The 22885-nt window shown below is 31.6% G+C and overlaps 1 protein-coding gene across 1 annotated transcript; it reads right to left on the bottom strand.

Annotated features, from left to right (window-relative positions):
* Positions 1–43: 43 nt before the first annotated feature.
* On the bottom strand, positions 44–11603 carry LOC121256292 (receptor-like protein 14). The gene is made up of 12 exons (XM_041157076.1): positions 11197–11603; positions 11052–11163; positions 10443–10601; positions 10258–10332; positions 9996–10157; positions 8104–8262; positions 7854–8003; positions 6386–6544; positions 5849–5923; positions 3098–5133; positions 345–446; positions 44–226 (listed from the first exon to the last, which is right to left on the bottom strand). Exons 1-12 carry the CDS (start codon positions 11506–11508, stop codon positions 44–46), a joined length of 3684 nt encoding a protein of 1227 aa, XP_041013010.1. The 5' UTR covers positions 11509–11603.
* Between the last annotated feature and the right edge of the window lie 11282 nt (positions 11604–22885).

The raw sequence follows: 22885 nt of genomic DNA, 5'->3' as shown, positions 1-22885 counted from the left end.
ATATAAAATAATTATATCAAAGCCTTTAAAATCAAGATAGAAATTACAAAGTTATCTTAATTGCCGCAATAATGCTTTCCTTAGAACTTACAGGCAACAACCTAGCTAGAATTATAGCACCTATGACCTTATCAACATTTCTCATGGCAAAACAGATACAAAGCAGATACAATAAAATGGCAAAGAAGCCTAGCGAGGATGCATATAGCCGACTACAAACATCCTCCTACACCAGGTCATGAGAACATTTGAGATTTCATTTGAGATTTCTTTATACCAGGTCATCACATAGACTATCAAACATTCTCCTACAACTTATTGCATTACATTGTACACCGAGAGACCATTCTATTTCCATTTTCGGTTTTCACAGACATTTTTACAAACATCTCAACTGCAATCCCTTGTTTCACAAATTTCTCCACCATTCCATTTCCATTCCCTTCCTTAGTACAATAAGTAAGGATCATAATAATACTACTGCAGCATAGCTCAGAAGAAAAAAAAATCCAAACAAACAACAAAAAAATATATAATATCACGTTCAGCCTCCCGTGCATGGGAAACTGACTGAGAAAGAAAAAAAATAAAATGAAGACCTTGGAGATTTCGTCGGAGAGATGGCCGAGAGGAGAGGGGACCACGAACTGGTGGGGCTCGAACTTGTGGGGCTGGGGATGGCGAAATTGTAGGTCTGGGGAGGGCGAAGTTGATGGGTCTGGGGAGGGAAAAAAACTGTGGTCGGAGATGAGGTTGGAGATGGAGGGAGGGAATATGAGGTCAGAGAGGAGCTTGGTTGATGAAGAGGCCGAAAGGGGTCGATGGGCGAGAAGGAGAGAGTGCGCGGGAGGAGATTGAGTTCCAAACGTGTAGGCCAAACGGGGTCGATGGGCGAAGTCGTTTGTGTTTTAAAATAAACAAATTGTTGCAAACGTGTAGGCGACATCCAGCAGGATCCGATAATGAGACTTAAGAGCGGGGCAACTAGCATTTCCCTTATGCATATATACATGCTGGCCTTGGAAACTAATAATATATATAAATATATATATCTCAGCGGCCGGTTGAGTGCATTTCTTTGCCCTTAACCTCTTGTTTTGTATTGTTTTCTGCTTCATTTTGGTTCTCGGCCCCAAGATTTGAATAATTAACAGATCAAGGAATATAATAGGCTAGCTGCATATGTGTTTCAAGACTGGAAGCATATATCAATCAAGGATGCATGGCTCAAAGACTAGATTCCTTTGGTGGAAAAAAAACTCTTTCTTCACTATTATATGCCACGAGTCTCTCACGGAATAAATTGGTGGAAATTTTTTTTTCCTAATAAGGATAGGCTTTTTCCCACGAGTATCACTCTCGAAAAAAAACAGAATTTATTATAGTGTAATTAGTATTGGACCTACGTACAACACAAAAACCTTAATTTCTTATTTGTATTCCTTCCAACGCAGTTGGATGATTGATTCTTGTGTATATAATTAGTTAAGTCTTGATACCATAAAACAAAGGGCACTTTAAAGTTGCAAATATTAAAAATCCTGAAGATATTGACATGCAGATGCCCATGCACGTTCATTTCTTTCTAAATATTGCTTTAGCTGTTATGATGACATGCCTATGCATGACCCAATTTTTCTTGTAAATATTTTTAATTGCAAGGAAAATAAACTTGTTGGTAATAAAACTATTTGCAACAAGAAATATTGTAGTTGGTAATATCAAGCAGTTTGCAACTAAATTCCAGATGTTGTCACTGAATATAAAATCCAACAAAAAGTTTTTGTTGCTAATACCTTAAAAAAACCTTGCAATTAACTTTTTAGTATTTGTCACAGAAACTTTTATTGCAACTTAATTCAATGTTTATTTGCGGGAACAAATTTCATTGGAGATAATCATATTTCATTCTGACTATTAGACTATTTACATGGAGTTAATTTTCCTTTGAATAACTAGGCATTTTTGTAGCAAATGAAGTTTCTTTTGCAAGGATAAAAAAAATCATTGCAAATACCCACTGTTTAAAATGAAATTATCATAGTTGTAAAAAACTTCATTGTAAATGATTATATCTTTAGCTTGTAGTGAAAGCAGACCAATCCTTCACCAAGAGGTTTGGGATTAGGTTCAAGATGGATTGGTTCGAATAGAGATTTAGGCTCAGTTAGGTTAATTACCTCGAACAACCTCAATCGTGACAGGTTTGGTCACCATTTTTTCCGTCACTAAATTAATGGGATTGATTCAAATGACTAGTTATAAAGAAAAATATTTCTTGTTACTGAAAACACTATCCATCATCAAATAGAATGACAAGTGTAACTGAATACCAAGTTTCATATTTGATCACAATAAATAATGTTCATAATCAAATGCATACACAACAAGCTGTTATCACTATCATGACATTTCCATGCATGGAAAGTCCATCTAATGACATATTGAAGACATTTTTAAGAAAATAAAAAATATAATAGTAACACGAGTATATAACTAGATCCTCAATTAAATTGGAGCATTTTATTCCCAATAAGGATTAATATAAAGATGACTACTCACACCGAAAAAGAACGTGGCTTAAGATACCAAGAAGCATGTAAGGAAAACCCTCGATTTATTTCATACAATTTTATGGTACTTTCATTCGAACATTGTGTTGTTGTTGGATATGACTCATATATTTGGGCACAACTTTTTAATTTTTTTAAATTATACTTGATTTATTTAATCCTAATTTACATGGAATGAAGAATTCCCAAATATGGAAAACCATCTCCATAATCAAATAGAATAACAAGTTTAAGGGAACATCTCTTTCATATTTATGCCCAATAACTAATTATTCAAAACCAAACTCATAGATAATTGACCATTATTACTATCATTAACGATGTCGAAAGAAAATCAATGTATCTTAATTACATAGACAATTTGACAACCTTTTTGAGGTATCAAAAGCAAAATAATAACAGGAGTATATAAGATCTTCCATTAAGTTGGAGCATCTTTGTAGCCAATAAGGGTTAATATAAAGAAGACTCATAACACTAAAGAAGAAAATGATGTAAGATACCGAGAAGCTTATATGGAATACCATAGGATCTACTTCATACCATTTTTTGTCACTTTCATTTGAAGATTGGGTTGGTGTTGGATCTGACTCCTTTTCTTTGGCACAACTTTTATCTAGTGGTGGTCCGCAAAGAAATAGGTTTCCTTCATAGCTGCTTTTCTCAAATGTTCCAAATTGTGCTTTCATATCTGGAACTTTACCTGAGAGGTTGTTGTTGGCCACATTGAATACCTCAAGAAAGGTTAGATCAATCAATGCTGAAGGAATTTCTCCTCTCAAATTATTATGAGAGAGGTCTAAACTTTCCAACTGAGCCATTTTCGAGAATGTTATTGGAATTTTACCTGTCAGCTGATTATAAGATAAGTTTAGTGCATGCAATGAAGATATTTGTCCTAACTCAGGTGGGATGCCACCTGTTAGGTTGTTGCATGAGAAATCCAATCCAGACATGTAACCAAGGGGAGAACCCTTATAAGAACTATGCCTATATTTAGTTACAAACTCAATCTGTACTTCTGCATCCTCATATTCACTATCGTGGTAAATGTCACCAGTCAATTTCAAGAAAACTTTATATGTGTAAGGTGTCATAAACTGTACGGTATTACTAACATTTCTTTGAAAATAGCCAAAACTAGTTGCTGCTATCTTCCCAAAATATATCTTGTGGAGGCATTGTGGTATGGTCCCTGAAAAAGCATTCTTGGAAAGATCCATTATGCTTATCATTCTTAACAAACACAACTGATTCGGAATTATACCAGTGAAACGATTACCACTCAACAAAAGTACTTTTAAGCGTTGAAGTTGTTTGATTTCAGCAGAGATGCTGCCTGTAAAGTTGTTATCTCCAATGTCCAATGTCAAAAGAGATGAGGAATTGAAAAGAGCCTTCGGTATTGATCCTGTGAATTTGTTCCCTTGCAAATATAGGTGTTCAAGATGTGGCAGATTCGAACAAAAAGGTAACGATCCCGTAAATAAGTTATGAGAAAGGTCTAAAGTACCTATCATACTTAGTTCACATGGGATCCGACCATAAAAATCATTGTTAGCCATAACAAGAGTCCTCAAGTATGACGCGTTCCCAAGCCATTGGGGGATTGTACCTGAAATTTCGTTGTTGCTGATATCTAAATATAATAGGTCAAGAGTTGAATTTGGTACCAATGTGATACTTGTGAATTGATTATCATTCATTTGCAGAATTTTCTGGCTTGTCCCAACAAAAATTTCACCGTTGAAGCTGTTACGAGCAAGGTTCAAAACGCTCAATAATAAGCAACCTGTATTTAATACTCTTGGTACCCCGCCTGAGAAATTATTGGAAGAAAAATCTAATATATCCAAATAAAGCATGCCACCAATTGAGGAAGGAAGATTACCTTCAAGCTTATTATTGGAAAGATTTAGATATACTAAATTTGGAAAAATCCTGCCAATATTTTCTGAAAGTTTTCCGTCCAAGTGATTGGCCGAGACATCCATCCAGACCATATGCGTGTGGATCAATGTTGGTAAATATAACTGACCCACAAAAGAGTTATTCTGAAGATCTAGCACGCGTAATCTTGTATTGTTTTCAACCAACCAATTCGGGAAGTTTCCTTTCAACTTATTGTGAGAAAGATTAACTGTATCCAGTTCATGCTGGGCAAGAAGAAACTTTGGAATACTACCGGTGAGCTTGTTCAGACTACAATAGGGCAATTCGATGATCTTCAGCTGAAACAAGGGGGACCAACCCATAGAACCTTCAGTTTCTATTTCAACTTTATTGTTTTGGCCGTTGAATCTAAGAACCTCAAGCTTAGAGTAATTGGCAAATAAGTTGAATGAGAATATGCCCACAAACTGGTTATAACTAAAATCAATGTACTTGAGACTTCTTCCGCTGGCTTCTACATATGATGATGAAGCATTTCCATTAAATTGGTTATTAGAAATATCTAACACCACAAGAGATGTCATATTGTTTATGCATGGAGGTAGGATCCCGTCAAAGTAATTGTCAGATAGATCTAACACTTCAAGCTTCTTCAATGCACAAAATTCTGTCAAAACAAATAGCATCAAAATTGATTATGCTCTACTCTAACAATTGGTAAGACCAATCCCCTTTATGTTCAATATTAAAAAAATGGTCAATTCATAAGTAATTATAGATCATTAGGGTAATGCTAACAAAGTGTAAAGGCCTGCGCAAAAGTAGTTTCGCAACAAATTGAGAAATGATTCCCAAGTTCAAATTTGCACTGATATCCAAATTAATTCTCTAACTTGCTTAGATTGGCCACTTCTAACTCTATAAAGATGGACTGCTTATGTTTTTCGCCCACCAATTAATTACCATGCACTATTTTGATACTTATTCTTGAACTTTGACTTCCCCCAACCCCCTTTATATATATATATATATATATATATATATATATATATATATATATAAGACTTATAAGTGTAACTCTGATCATAATTGTTTTTTTGTATCAATTATACCTTTGTAGAAAAATCACAATTGATTTTATAACAAATATATATGTTTGAAGAGGCAAAAGTATTCTTAATATTAACCCTAAGCATCTCCAATCAAATGAAAGTTGATAATTTCATCTCTTTATGTGTATATTCTTGTTAAAACAATGGATACTTGACAATGGAACTTCGAATTAAGGTCATAGTTACATTGTGTTCTTCATGTGTAGTGGATGCAAAAGATTCGTAGAATACTAAGTCTTCATGTCATCATATGAGATTACTCTTTCTTACCTTGGATTGCTAGTCGTCCACCAAAATGATTACCTCCCAAGATAAGAACCTCCAAGTTTGTTAAATTTGCTAGCTCTGCATAACAGAAAATTAAAAAATGATCTCATTTTAATTACATCATAATAGAACTTGTTGTTATAACATATTTCATGCTGCCATTGCACAACCCGTACTATCATCAATGAGTATCATCACTGCCTTAACGTCATGAATGATTTAGACTTTGATTATCAAATCAATCTTATGATTTCAATTTTTTTTTTTTTTTTTTGTTTTGTTTCTAAGGTGATATGAAATTCAAGCTTAAAATCTTGTCCAAATCTAAATAATGTTGACATTTAATTCAAAGCGGCACTTACAAATGTAATTCGCTTGTATCTCAAAGCCTACGAATCTATGCATTAAAATTATTGTTCAAATGCCAAAGAGAAAGATTAATTCTGGTAATGTTTTTTTTTTTAATTAACATGCATGCTATATATGTCACATATTATATACATGTAACCTGACAAATGACGTCCTAAGAAATTAACATACCTTTGGTTGGAAAGGATCCCGTCAACTGATTTCCAAGAAGATTGAGAGTCTTAAGAGATTTCACTGCAGCAATTGATTGAAGAAAACTAGTGTCGTTGAGTTCATTGTATCTAAGATCTAATATCTCTAGGTTCTCCAATCTTGACAACATTTTCCAACCTGTAGTTAATAATTTATTAATTTATTTTTTTATGAAAAGAAGAAAAAACCAATACAATTAGAAATATAGAAAGCATCCTAATATTTAAACTGTAATTATTATTTTGAAACTATTAATATTTCATTCTTATAATACTATAAATTGATTAGGCAATATCTCAACTAAATTAATGTCCTTCAACAACAGAATTAAATACACGTGTAAGAATACTTATAAATACATTGATAATTAAAGCGACGTGCACCAGCTAGTATTGCTCGAAAACAGTACCCCTAGCTAAGGGTTAATTATCACTAGTACTTCAGACTTTTAGAGAGCTAGTGGAAGGCCTTTTTGAGTTACTGGAGGATGATGAAATGATTGAATTTTCTATTACCTCATGGAAGATATATATGGAAGAGAATGAATGAAATGGTTTTTAAAAATGCTTTTCTTCATCCGGATAATGTCATTGTCCAGCAAGCTAATTAAACAGTTGATTGAGGAACTTAGCCAGATTCAGCAACAAACAAAGAATTAAGATCATACCCCTAGTAATTAATCTGCAATCACACAACTCTTGGGAAGCTCCACCACGAGGCAACTTGAAACTGAACTGAGATACAGCTCTAGACAAAATGTTGCTCATGCCTTGAGCAAAAATGCATTATGCATTAATAGTGACTCTATCACTTATTTGAAAGTTGTCCCTCAATGTATCCAAAGCTTTGGTTTAAATCTCTTTTCAATAAAGGATACTCTTTTCATATATAAAAAATCACCTAATTATAATTAAGGAAAATAAATTTTATATACGAGATTATAAATTAATCATATATATATGTATGTATGTATTATACATACGGGAAGGAAGACTAGTATAATAGTGAAAAAGATCTAATATCTCCAAGTTCTCCGATCTTGATAACATTTTCCAACTTGTAGTTATTATGAAACGAAGAAAAAACCAATACAATTAGAATTTATTTTGAATAAATTTAGTGATTTAGAACTTGTGAACTACGTACATAAGCAAGATTCAGACTTTTGGACAACATGATGACGTAATAATCATATATAAATATATATAGGAATACGAATATTATTTTAAATCTGAAAAAAAAATCCTAATTAAGCTGTAATTATTATTTTGAAATTATTAATATTTCATTCTAATACTATAAATTGATTAGTCAATATCTCAACTAAATTAAATTACATCCCCTAAATTAATTCAATATATATCTGTCCACATATAATAAACTAAAGTACCAATTGAATATTTAATAGCAAGGCGACTGCCATCAATCAGTCTAAAAATCAGCATACCTTTGGATCGGCCCAACTCATTCCCAACAAGATTCAAAGTCTTAAGAGATTTGACTGCAGCAATTGATTGAAGACTAGTGTCCTTGAGGGCATAATTGAAACTAAGATCTAATATCTCCAGATTCTCCAATCTTGACAACATTTTCCAACCTGTAATTAATAATTTATTAATTTATGTTATTAAGAATACATTAGAAGGGATGCACATAATTAAAACAAACATGGAGTACTGTGTGAGAATCAATAATACCTTCACCTCCTCCTTGTATTCTATTCCACGCAAGATTCAATGTCGTAAGAGATGTAAGCCCACTTAGAGATGGTATGATGCTGTCATTAAAGTAATTCCCATCAAGATTCAATGTCTTCAGATTTCTCAATACGGCGAGCCTTTCGAAATTAGTACCACCTTGCAAGAAAATTATTGGAAGACACAACAAAATAACTTTTATCAATTAATGTCCTTCAACATGAACAGAATTAAATACACGTGCATGTAAGAATACTTATAAATACATTGATAATTAAAGCGACGTGCACCAGCTAAGGGTTAACCCATGCGAATCTCAAAGCGGCACACAAGTAGTACTGTTTAATTAGCAGTACAGTTCGGATATAAAAATCATTTCAACTTATTTCATTTAATTTTATCATTATAATTTTTATAAATTTCTAAATAAAATAAAATAAATAATTTAATTTTTTTAAATTTTAAAAAAAATAAAAATATTAAAAAAATCTAATAATATTTTATTTAACTTTTAATTTTTATTTAAAACCATCTAATCTCATCTCAATATCTAAACTGCACATGTACTCTATGCATTAAAAGTATTGTTAAAATGCCAACGAGAAGGATTAATAACATGCTGAAAAATCGACATATACACCAGCTTTGATTTGACTGCAGCTACTAAATGCATGAAAAAATTGATTATAGGAAAAATAAATTTATATACGAGATTATAAATTGATTAGCCAATATCTTAAATAAATTAACTAAGATCTATGATCCATATATAAGCAGTAATAAAAAAGGGGCGCCCAAATTGGCCAACCTTGGCTGGGCTTAAATATCCAGCCGTAGGTTACATGGAGGTGGATATATAATATTTAACAGCACCTCATCTCCATGTTAAGCATGACAAAAAAGTGAAAATCTCTCTTTCAAGAGTGTGTCTCTCTGGTCCCAGTATTTTAAGTTGTGAAACATATGGATGTTGTTCTGTCTTTCTACCAAGTAGCACACTACACTATCAATGAGATAATTTTAGATGAACAATGACAATGGCAAAAATCAGTGGAACAACTACAGTAGATCTAAGATTTGCTAACGATGTAATATTACTTCTGTTGTATATTCTGATGTATTTTTCTAACATAAGCTAAAAATCGCATTCCTTCAATTGGAAAGGATCTCGTCGATTCATTGCGAGCAAGATTCAAAGTCTTTAAGGATTTGACTGCAATAATTGATTGAAACAAATTAGAATCGTTTATAGAATTTTAACTAAGATCTAATATTAATTTTCAAGTTCTCTAATCTGTAGTTAATTTATTAATTTATTTTATTATGAAATAAAGAAAAAAAATCATATAAGAATGTATTTAGAAGAGACTTAGTGATTTAGAACTTATAAACTACATATGCAAGCTGATTCAGACTTTTATTCAGAATAAAGAATTGAAAATTAATAATCATGAATATATATATATATATATATATTTATATGAGAGTGAAAAAAGATAATGACAAATTAAACAAAGTAATGAGGACTGGTGCTGCATGTAATTCAACAGTTTGGAGAACACGTACGTTTAAGAAATCCAATATAAAGGATAAAAATGCTTATAACACGTCATTTGTCTATAGAAAAATTAGTTTAATTACATGCAGAAAAATCCCAATCAAAGCTAGAGCTTATTATATATATGTGATCAACTAAAATCATAAGTACAAAAAACACTTGAACTCGTAAGTACTATTAATTAGAGTATAATACCCATAACCACCGATATTCGAGACTCATCAGTACCTTTGAGTTTGGGGATGAAAGTGATCCATTCAGAAAAGGTATAAATTAAAATGACTAAAAGCAATTAGTATAGGACCAAGAATTAATAATATAATAATATAATTACCTTCAACATTTACTCCTTCATCAAATCTGATATTATTCCCTGAAAGACTTAATGTCATAAGGGATGTAAGGTTACTTAGAGATGGAATGACGCTGTAGCCAAACCTATTCCAATCGAGGATCAATGTCTCCAAGTTTCTCAGTACCGCTAGCCTTTCGAAACCTGCAAATTAAGAAAATTTATTGGAAGACGCAACAAAACAAACTTTTTCATTGTCCTTTTTTAAAACAAAATAAATTTATCAATTAAAGCTTGCACTTGCCTTGATTTGGGAGGGTACCATTGTACCTATTCACGCTTATATCCAGCGTGTTCAAATCTCTCAACGTAACTAATTCTACATTAATAATCCAAGTTGACAATAAAGTATAAGATTATTAGATATGTAAGTGAATGCTCTGATTTAAAATATATAATTAGATAGAAGAGATCACTTTAATTACGTACCTTGTGCTGGAAAGTATCCCTCCAACTCATTCCAAGTAAGATTTAAAGTCTTGAGCGAAGTGATAGCACCCAGAGATTGTAGAATGCTATTGTCATCAAAGAAGTTGTAACCAAGGTTTAAAATTTCCAGATTCCTTAGGGTTGAAAGCTTTTCAAATCCTGCAAAATATATCTTAAGAAATAGATAGAGTTTACAGATTGAGTGAATATTAATCTATATATATATCCGAGTGGGTTTAGAATCTTTGAGTGGAGCTGTATAATTTGCATACACCCTCAATACAAATTTATATCTCCTGGCCGCCTATTGAAAGTGAAACACGTGCTTTAACGTTAGCTGGTTACTTATACTTACAAAATTACAGCTTGCAAAATTACAGAAATATTTATAATTAAAGACCTTTTATATATAAAACTAGTACTGTTTCGAACAAAAATAACAAATTAATTAGGTAATTTTAGAATTTTTAGTTGAAATAATTCAAACTTTTCAGGAATGATATACAAAGGCATTATTACAAATAAGATTAAAATTAAAAGTAATAGACACAATATGTGAATTTCAGAATATTATATATTAAAACTCCTCATTCCTCACAACATACGTACCTTCATCTGGTATGCAACCATCGATTGCATTACGGGATAGACTAAGGCTTCTTAACTCCTTGAAAGGCTCTAATAGAGACACATTTAACAACCATGAACGTTTCTCATAATATTTCCTCATTTTGTAATAATAATAATCATCATAGTTATAACTAGGATCCTGCATTAAATTGTCGAGGGACAGTTCTATCAGATGACCTGTGGTGGAGTTGCACGTGACCCGCTCCCAATCACAACAATCACTCTTCTCATGGTCGACCCATGAAGGAAGACGATCATAGTCTGAATTATAAGCTCTGAAAGACGGAATGGATATGATAAGAAATGACTTAAAGTGAAGCAGACCAGCTCTCTCTTCCTCCAAGCAACCCATGTACTCACGAGTTTGAACAAAAACCACTAAAACCCAAAGCAAAGCCTTCATTGAGAAATAATATTGTAAGACACCCATATTCATTTCTATATAAAATCTGCTTGTTTTGGCTGTTCTATTGTGAGTATCGTGGCTTTCCACAACTCGAATATATATAAGCAAAATGGAACACGGGACTTACGAGTGTTAGAGTGGCTGAAATTGAAAGTTAGGAGCTATATTGACTTAGACTAATTAATAATTAGACCCATATCTTACGCATGCATGCAGTAGTGGAGATCACTAGTACTGCCTTAACTTCCACGTTTAGATAGATTATGGGTTGTCATTTTCCACATTGATGTTAACACATAACTATAAATAATAAAATCTACATATTTCATGAGCTAAACCTTCTAGATAAGTGGTGATTTCATATGGTATTATAGTAGATGTCTTGAAGTTTTTAAAATAAATAATAATTTTATATAATATCAGAGTTAAGATTCTGAGTTTAAATTCTCACCGTACACTAGTTAAATGTTTCACATGGTGATTTTACAATTGAAAAATAGTACTGTGCCTTTACTTTGCTAGATTTCTTTTTTGTAAGAATGACAAACAAACTGATCACATATACTCAATATAAGAGATTATGTACTGCACATTAATTTTTTTTTTTTTAGTGAGAGGCTGATATTAGCCTTGAGTTCGTTCTTACTTGGTTCCTCAATTTATCTCAACTCATCATTACAATTTTTTTAAATTTAAATATAAAATATAATAAACAATTCAACTTTTTCAAATCTCAAAATAATAATAATATTAAAAAATAATATTCTAATAATATTTTATCATCTCAACTCACTTTAACATCCAAACACAACCTTACATCAATTAGCCTTGAGTTTGTTCTGAATTGGCGCAAAACATTAATGGCACATTAACAGGAGAACGCGTATAGAGAAGACTTTGACATTGACATTGACTGATTGGAAAAATGGGTTATCGGAGTTGAGAGTACTGCATGTTCATTGGCTGAAGTTTAAAATTAGGATGTGTATTTTCCACATTGACTTGGAGTCTTGGCTAGTTAGACCCATTACTTACGCATTGCAGGGACCGAGCAATGACTTAATTTCCACATTTATAAATTTGGATTGGGGGCGTCAGTTTCCACAACGACTTCATTGACTTGAGGTGCCTTCACTTTCAGTACCGGTTGGAATTTAAAATTTGGAGCACTATTGACTTGGACTGAGGCAAACTTGACCTCAAAAGAGTGGAGTTGTACGTAGGTGCTTTACCTGAAAAAATATATAAATATACATGCCCTACGTCTATTCTGTACATTTATACTGCTCATTTTGTCCAATTGAAAAAAGTTCAAAATATATACTCAAAACAATATATAGCACCCGAAAATACAAAAAGAATAAGGGTAAAATTTTAAATTCTTTCTACCATTTTATGTTCATATTTTTAATTTTTTTAATAAGCTATGTAGTATCACAATATGATCTCGCGTTAATGGGACAAAGTGAGTTGGATAACTTAAGAGCATAGTACAATTACTCTATACCAATTTATTTTTTTTTTTTTTACTTTTTTATTATATTTACACTTTAGACCTATCGAATTAAGAAACATTATGACGCCAAGTCCACCATCATAGGAGTTTTTGGGAATACCTTCTGTGTGTGGAATTTGTTGGATGGCAGCACATTTGTTGCTGATACTGTTCATGCAAATGTTGCTGATACTGTTCATGCAAATGACCAATTTTGGCCCTTTAATATTTTACTTATCCTCCCATGGGTTTCCAACAGCAACAATTTCAAACAAAGAGGAACATATAGGTGTTCATGCCAAATAAAAGGAGTGATCTAGTTTCCATTAATTAAACAACTTAAAAATTCAAGATATGATTTGAAATTTTCAAACAAGCAAATCTTTTTGGATCAATGTGTAATTAAGCTATTCATCGATGAACTTGACGAGATCTAAGTGATGAAAGAGTGGATAAGAGAGAAAAATGGCTCAATGACTACAAGTAATAAAGGGATGATTTCGTGCGGTGCTTAGGAGGAGAAAGAAGGAAGAGGAATGAACAATTAAGGAACATGAGGGAATTGAAAGACCACTAACCCTAACACACAGGACATAACAGTGTGTACCGACCAATAGAAAGTGATATTAGTTAATTTGATATTATGAAATGGTTTAGTTTCTTTATGAATGGTAATACAAGGTATGAGAAATATTTTATGAGGAATGAAAATATTTTTAAAGAAAAACTCTTGTAATATTTTCAAAGGAAGAAAATTTTTCATATAAAGTATGTAGAGGAATTATATATGCATAAATGAAAATTTATGTTAGTATATTTTTACAATATGAAGTAATATTTACTGAGTATTCGACTCATTTTATTTTTATGTATGCCTCCTCTAATGAGTGAAATAGGGACGAAGTGTCAACACATACATAGTCCAAGGGAAATGTGTCAGAAGGATAAGCACATTTTATGTAGCATATGAAATCATATTTCGTAAAATGACTTTATATTTTAATTTAATGAATTATGCTGCATACTTTATTTTACATTTATAAAGTATGTTGAATTTTTAACTATAGAATCTTTTATATCCCAAGGAAAATTGGGAAAGAAAAGAAAAAGTTTTAAAAAATCCATTTTTTCCGTATCATTTTCTTAAACTAATTCTTAAAATCTTATTATAAGGGCAGTGTTGCATTAACAATCTTCTTCAGATCTCTTGATCAATTATCTCTCGTATAGAAAATCAAGTCAAACATTTTTTTCCAAAAGATTATTATAAAATTTAAATGGTAGAAGTGTTATATTAAGTAACCATCTTACTAACATAGTACATCGCTCATAACATCTAATTTATGCCCCAGACTATTTAATCTCACTAGTTCAATGGTCCTTAATCCCTCACAAGTTTATAACTCAAAGAAACTCTTGACCTCACGTTATATAATATGTTCATGATTATATCGAGTCATGAGCATATACGTAACGAGACTCTATCATTCATAGCCTTAAGAAAATCTGCTAAAGTAACAACATCAAGTTTTCATCTCATGACATAGTTTTAAGTTCAAGGACATAGGAATAGATCATCTATTGATGCATTAGAGCTCACATAATGATGGAGCAGGGCTCATCCAATCACTCCCTCATATGGTCGTCTATGGCATATACATTATGAAATGTATGTTATGGCAGAACTTCCACTCAATTATGTTTGTAACATTCAAACGTCGTAGGTATCTTTAGTCTAATTGCCATAAAGGCACCCTAACTTGAGTTTTTTAGCACAATTATTCATCCAATGTCTGCCTAAGATCTCACATCTCACTTTAATCAGGCTTCATAAAGTTTTGCAAATATTTCATGTACGACTCTTGTAAGTCTCATCTTAGTCAAGCTAAGGCGAAATTCTTTAAATTTATCTTGAATGCTCTCAAAGCATCAAGATGTTTACTTACTCGCTTTCCAAGTACCAAAGTAATCAATTTTTCTCATCATGCTTATTATTCAATTGCGCTAATCGTCCATATGAGTGGATTGATCTTTGTCCGGTGACATCTTTATAATATGTGATTTTCACTTAGTATCAATTACCTTATAATATGAGATTAACACAACAATCTCGCCAATACAATATATACTAATAATATCAAATGTAAACTAAAGTTTAAGGTATCCTTAATACAACATATATCGATTATGATGAAGAATCAAATTCCTAACATAAATTTGGAAAACATTTAATAAGAGGATCATCTACCATCTTACTAGTAGAGATATATTATAGGATTTATCTCATCTTATGCAACAACATTCCAAATGTATTAATATTAAATATCAATATGTTTAGTTCTAGCATGGTATTTGGGATCATTGGCATATGACAAACTATCATATTATAATTGTATATCTTAACAGCTTCATTTGCAAGAGTCGTAACTTCTGAGCACTAAAAAAAATTCCTAACCAAACAGACTCTTATACAACTACTGAACAAACAATGTACTTTTACTCTATCATGGACAAAGTAATGCATGATTGTTTCTTGCTACACTAAAAGATATCTCCCCCACTAAGTATAAATGCAAAACTCATAGTAGATTATGCTCATATTTATCACTAGTCCAATTAGCATCACTATAATCTTTTAATCTCATGTCTCTACCTTGAGAGCAAAAAATGAGGTTTGTTGTCCCACAATGGTATCAAAAAACTCATTTAGCTACTTGGCCTTAATAGGTCCTAGGTTACTTTGATAAAGACAAACCAATTCAACTACAAAACAAATGTCAGGCCATGCAACATAGCATACATCAGACTTCTAATTGCACTTGCATAATGAATTCTAGTCATCTATTTCTTTTCATTATCATTCTTAGGGCAATGTTCTAGGCTTAGCCTTCGTTTGTTTTCGCAGATGAGATGAAATGAAATGAGTTGAGATTAAAGTTAAAAATAAAATAAAATATTATTAAAATATATTTTTTAATATTATTTTTATTTTGAAATTTTAAAAAATTGAATTGTTTATTTTATTTTGTATAGACATTTGAAAAAATTATAATGATTAAATGAGATGAGATGAGATGAGTTGAGAGGATTTGTGAAAACAAACAAGATTGGCAAAATGATTCACGGGATTATCACTTCGAAAAAAATAATCACCTCAAAATAAATATCATTTTTGCACAATAGCTCTACAGCTTAGGTTCCCACATGGAGTTCCCCGATCAAAGATTCGAATACTGTTCTAGTGACTGTTTTGGTCGAGGTACTGAAATATTTCAAGATCAATATCATTTTGGTATATTGTTTCGAAATAGTCTATATATAGATAAATTAATTATATGTAAGAAAAACTAGATTCCAAAATAACAACAATATAAATCATAAACTCAATAATTATCAATCTAAAGCTATTCCCTAAGCTTTCATGTAGCCCATATTGGCATAACATGATAATTTACACTTATCCTATTTGCCAACCTAAAATCACATATTTTTTAAGCTTGAATTCGAGCATTACTTTTCCAAGCTTATGTTGTAGCATTAAATCAAATATTTGTATATCTTTGATCAAGAACTCGAGCAGCACTTTCCAAAGCTTACGTTGTAGCATTATTCAACCAAATATAAGTAGCTAACCTATATATTTCTAGGTTTTTATGTCGTATGCAAGTGTTTGATATATTATGAAAAATACATGAACAATTGCATCGAATATGGCAGCAAATACATGAACAATTGATAATTAAACTTAAACTTAACAAAAGATGCATACATGGGTTTCTCAATTTATATATAAGCTTGGCATATAATCTTTTCAAATAAACATGATTATGTGGACATTGATCTAAATTAGTGGTCACTCATGTACATTAGTCTACACTAATAGAAAAGGATCCGTGGTTTTTGTACTAATGGAGAGGACCTTGATCTAAACTTTACCCAGCTTTTATTTTAATGCGTCGACTTGCAATGATGAAGATCGACGATGTGCTTTGAGAAACAGAGCAGGAGTTACAGCTTACGAGTCTGCCGTCACATGGAGAAGCACAAGGCTCAAACTGACTACAAGCTTGTCTGCAATAGTGTGGAGGACCGGAGGTGGTGTCGGCATGTCGCACTGTTAGCCACGGCGCTATGGGTTTGGTTTTGTAGAAAATACGAAATGGGTTGGGCGAAATTAAGAGAAACTTGAAGTGACACAAAAATAAGAAATGGGTCTTCATTTTCAATTCTCCATGAGAGTGATGTAGCAAATCGACGAAAATGCCATAAGCTTCACTGTAATTACAAAAATTCCATGGTAAATGTTTCCTTTCAACATTTCAGACCGAAATCTTAATTTCGGCCGATACACTGAAAATCGGTTGGAATTGACCAAAACACACTGAAATAGCCAGAATTTGACCCGGTACTAAATACCTACCTTCATCATGCTAGTTACTGTTCCAGCAAGGAAAATTCTGATCATTCTGACCGGTACAAAATGGTATTCAAAACTTTACTACCGACAGTGCTTTTTTTTTTTTTTTTTTTTTTTTGCTTTTTTCATGAATTTTTTACCACGTTTAAATATTTTTTAAAAAAGAAAAAAAATACTCCCAATATCGTTAAAAATACTTTTTTAATCATTATGTAAAAAGGAAAAAGAACTTTCGAGAGCCCTCGTATGTAAAAGTAGCATCTCTCTTAATCTTATATATAATATTATTATATTATATACAAATAGTTTAATATGCTTGTTATAAGAGCAGTAGCATTAGTGTAGGCAAATGTAAATACAAACCAAGAATTAACTGACAATCCCACTAAATTGTCTACATTAGAAGAGACAAATGTATTTTTTTTCCTTACAAGCTATAGTAAATCTATATATTTGGGGGTTACTATTCCTCGTATATTGAGTATTTTATGAGTTATTTTTCTCTCCTTCAAAATATTATTAGGATATTTGTTCATATATTTTTATTACTCACTCAATTCTTGATGGATTGTAGACACGAGCAACCAAACATGTAGCTTGAGATTGAGTTGGGTTAATAGATTGTAGAAGAGTACCAACTGGCAAACAATACGTCATATTGGATAACAAAACTCTAGAAAAAGTGCTTAAAGTTGTCACCTACCAACTCAAGATGCGTCTAGGGTACTTGTTACTTCTGCATGATCTGCTATATGCACCTAATGTTCAATGTAATCTATTTTTAGTTATTTATATATTAAAACTTGGTTTTACTTTTCACTTAAATAGATCTCACCTGGACCTTTTTTTGGATAAGACTTTGTATGAACATAGTTTTCTTTCAAATGGTTCCTTTATGTTGGATTTAAATAAGATAACTCCCCACTTTCTTTTATGACTTCAAATGATGATGATGTTTCTAATACATTAAAATATCATGCTAGACTAGGCCACATAGGAAAAGATAGAATGGCTAGACTAGCTAGAAAAGACTTATTGGGGTTTCTTGCTAATGTAAGTCTACTTGTGTGTAAGTCCTATTTAGCTTGTAAAGTCTATAAGTAGCTTTTTGGAAAGGCTTCTAGGGCATCTTATCTATTAGACTAGTCTGTTATGATACTTGTAAACCTATGAATGTGAAGGCATGTTATGACGCCTCTTTTTTTCTCATTTTTATATGTGACTAGTCACATTTCAGTTATGTCTATTTAATCTTCTATCACTTTGAGGCATTAGACTGCTTCAAGCGCTTGATAGTTAAGGTTGAGAATCATAAAGAAATGAATTCAAAATTTATAGGGGCTGATTGGGGGTTTGAATACTTGTCTAAAATATTTCAGAGACTATGTGAGGAAAATGGAATATGTTGACAATTACTAATTCCTAGCACACTATAAGAAAATGGTGTAGTGAAAATGAGGAGTTGTGCCTTGTTGAAAATAGTTTTATCAATGATGATGCAAGCTAACTTGCCTTGTCGTCGTTATTAAAATGAAGGGAAATCTTTCATGTTTTTTTGTGCGACCTTGATGAGACTACCTCTTATGAGGAAGCACTAAATTCATATAATTCAAATAAATGGTTGGCTGCTATAAGAGGTAAAATGAGTTCTATGAAAAAGAACCAAGTTCGGGAGTTAGTTGATCTTCCACTTAGGATCAAATCTATTGGAACAAATGAGTTTTTTTTTTTAAAAAAAAAAAAAATTAAGCACTTGGCAAATGAATCAATTGACAAGTACAATGCTTATCTCGTGGCAAAAGGATATACCCAAAGATAAGATATAGATTATGAAGAAACATTATCTCCTATTGTGAGATTTGTTTCCACTCATCTTATTCTAGCTAGTTGCACATTGAGAGTTTGAACTTTTCCAAATGGATGTGAAAATTGTATTCTCAACTGAGAACTGAACGAAAAGATCTATATGGATCCACCTATTGGTTTTAAGGCTAAGGGACAAGAGCACAAAGTATGACAGCTAAAATGTAACACCTCGCCTAATTACCTTATAGGATTAACCCTTAATCTCTCTTGGAATGAGCTTTTCGGCTTTATGTTTTTTTAGCATAAGATTTATTATTTTTCCCCATAAGGGAGTTAGTTAGATTTGTTTTACCCATTAAATTATGGCACTTAGCGTCATTAGAGGTTAAGCTTAAGGGTTAAATATGGGTGGTTAGTAAGAAAGCCTATTAGTACTGCACTTAAGGCCCTTAAACCTTTAGAATGTTTTAGGCTAAGACTTAGAAGCCTTAAACCAAGTCTTATAAGCGTTTAAGTCTTTGCAAGATAGCCATAGAAAGAGTTGGCCTAATTGTGAGGAAGGCATAAGGCTTTTTGGGCCTAACTTGGTATTAGCTTTAACCGATGGCCCATTTATGTTAAGGCAAGTCTTTCAAGACCCATCTTTGTGGAACCGATGCCTCCCACCAACCCACACCCAAAACCCATAAACCATGCCACTCCCACTCATGGCCTTTTCAAGCCCAACAAAGCTCAAAGCCTTGTCTTGCATTTTCGCACTTCTATTTGAAGCCCACATACATCATACCATTGATTTTCCTCAAGTCCAAGTAGTACGCCATGCCCCTTAGGACTCCCAATTGTCCATAACGAAGCTTCTAACTTGAGTTAAGGACATTAATCAACTTATCCATAATTAGTGATTTTTAAACCATGTTTTGAGCTTAATTTCATTCTTAATATTTTTAGCCATTTTGATATAAAATTTACTTGCTTTATTATTTAGTTGCATCATTCTTAGATCATATTAGAATTCTAGATAAATCTCCACACATGTCCGTAAGGGTAACTAACCAAATTTTTTTTTTCCCATGAAAAATAACACAAAACCGATGGCATCAAACCACCACCACTCGGCAACACCCTTGCATTCACCTCTTCCCTTTGAGCTACCACTTCATCATCACTTGGCAGCCAATTCCCCACCTTCAGCCACCTGGAAACGTGTTCTCTCTTTTCTATAACTATTTGGAAATGAAAAAAATGTGTTGCAACCAATTTAGAAACACTTGGAAGACCTTTAAAGTAATTAAATTTGGCTTGCAACACCACATGTGATCCACTCAATTTCTGTATTTTTGCAACTCTTAACCTCTATCTTTTCTATAGTTTCTCCTGAAGCACTAACTCGATCTCTACAACCATAGTAGTTCTAAAAATCCTTCTAGCCAATGAACATGTCCGCACCAATAGACTCAACAAACTTGAAGTGACGGAAGTTTGTTTATCAAGAGAGATTGTGGCTTGAATGGTTAGAGTTTCTCTCAAGAATGTCATGAAAAATCAGCAACACATTTTGCTTAACCCTAAATGTTGTGTATAATAATGTATATATAGGTAGTGTTAGTTTAAGGCAATGAGTCCAAATCAAACTTAATTTGCCGGACACGTAATTTTTTGGTCAAGCAAATGTTGCTCACGCATTGAGTGATTTGACTATTAAATTTTGCTCAAGTATCACTAGAACAATCAAGTAATCTCTTTATAAGAAGTTCGCTCGAGCGCATATAGAGTGGGATGTTAAGTGAAGCCAAGCCAACTTTGTATGATAATAGCTCAAGCATTTTTCGAGCGTATGTCAAGCCAAGATTAACATGTTGTACTTTTTCCTCATATCTTATTCATGTAATTTTCTAGTTTAGGTTTTGTCACATGAATGCACCATTAATGTATATTTTACGTCAATAGTTTAATTAGGGATAGTATGATAATTTTCAACAATGTTAGATGAGTACTGCTACATCCACAAAAGAATTACACAAAAATAATTTTACAAATTAACATGATTTCATCTTATCTGTTAGATCTACTTGACAATAAAAGTAACTTTATAATTTGACGAATCACATCAAGTCACGTCAGTTTGTGTGATTACTTTTGTGTAATTCTTTTTTGGCTAGAATATTTTCCATGTTAGATTGCGCAATTTTTCTATCTGCACGTTACTTGATTCGGTTGCGTCACACTCATTTCGAAAGCAAGGATATTACCGGACGGTTAAGTGAAGGAAAAGAAAATTTGTAGTATGACTCTTAAATATGTCCACTCGTGCATTTTATTTTTTTTAATGATTAAGGAAATAATTGTTAGTAAATTAATATTTTTTATTCTTTTTAATGATTAAGGATATTTAAAAAATATTTAAAAGAAAAGGACAAAAATATATTTGTCCTGGTTTCATATTTAGAGTGTACATCTAGCATTGTCCGAAGGAAAAAGTGGTATAACAATTAATAAAAGTAATAACTTGATAGACTTATAGTTCGATATTCATTCACCTTCTTAAGCGTTCTAGTTTTTTGGGATTGTTTGTGAAATTAAATGAGATAAGATGTCTCATTTTAGATTTTTTTACAATTTTATTGCCAATCATCATTTAAATATAAAATATTTTTTGAATTTTATGTTATCAACATTTTCATCTAATCATTAACTAATTATTACAATTTTTCCAAACTTCTAAATAAAATACAAAAAAATACAACTTTATAACTTTATAATATTATATTCAAATAATTTTTTTAAATTTATAATGTTTTTATTCAACTTTTCATCTATTCTTTCTCAAAACTCAATAAAACATCTTAACTCAAACTATTTTACTACTATTCACAAATTCTTGACTACAATTTACAAAATTTTCATTTCATCTCATTACCCAAACAAACCATCCTTTATTATTATTATTATTATTATTATTATTATTTTACAAGCAATGATAGCATCTTAAGCTAACGTTGAACCCTTTGGTATTATATAAATTAATTACAATTTGTTTTAAAATTATAGTTGTCACTTTGTTTTAAGAGTTTTGCTACTTATCACACCCACACACCACATTTTTTTTATTTTTTAAAATTTTTAAAATTTTTATTTTATTTTATTCTTCTTAAACTTATTAAATTATTCTGCTCATCATCTATATACCGCACATTTGATAAGAGAATGAAATTAAAAAAAAATATGATGTGTGGTGTATAGGGATGATAAATAGAATTTTTCTTGTTTTAAAATGCTACTATGCGTCTTTACATGGCACCATATTGCCATGTGGTTTATTAAGAAAATTAAAAAATATATATTTAAAATAAAGTAGATTTAAAAAAAAGATAAATTTTAAATTTAATCTTCGTTTAGTTACACAAATGAGATAAAATAAAAATTGAATAAAATATTAGTTTTTAATCTTATTTTAAAAAAAATTAAATTATTTATTATATTTTATTTAAAAAATTATAATGATCAGATGAAATAAGATGATTTGTATAACTAAACGAGATATCATTTCTATACTTCTAAGTCTGTGTTTTAAATTTTTTTATTCTTTTAATAAACGACATGGCAACCTATTATGAGCAAATCAAATAGCAAAATAAATGGTATAAATTAAAGAATACTGTACCATTGCGTACCCTACCCTTCCCGGCAAA

Source organism: Juglans microcarpa x Juglans regia, chromosome 1D (assembly GCF_004785595.1).
Source record: "Juglans microcarpa x Juglans regia isolate MS1-56 chromosome 1D, Jm3101_v1.0, whole genome shotgun sequence".
In the NCBI taxonomy this organism is placed as follows: domain Eukaryota; kingdom Viridiplantae; phylum Streptophyta; class Magnoliopsida; order Fagales; family Juglandaceae; genus Juglans; species Juglans microcarpa x Juglans regia.
This window is presented reverse-complemented; position numbering and strand designations above follow the sequence as displayed.

What these genes read in the sequence shown, in the direction of transcription:
- LOC121256292 (XM_041157076.1), bottom strand. Translation starts at nt 11,508, where the DNA reads ATGAATATGGGTGTCTTACAATATTATTTCTCAATGAAGGCTTTGCTT. An exon ending in TGGTACCCTCCCAAATCAAG is followed by an intron (nt 10,158 to 10,257) that starts GCAAGTGCAAGC and finishes CTTAATTTGCAG; the next exon opens with GTTTCGAAAGGCTAGCGGTA. An exon ending in CCGAAAATGGAAATAGAATG is followed by an intron (nt 227 to 344) that starts GTCTCTCGGTGT and finishes GACCTGGTGTAG; the next exon opens with GAGGATGTTTGTAGTCGGCT.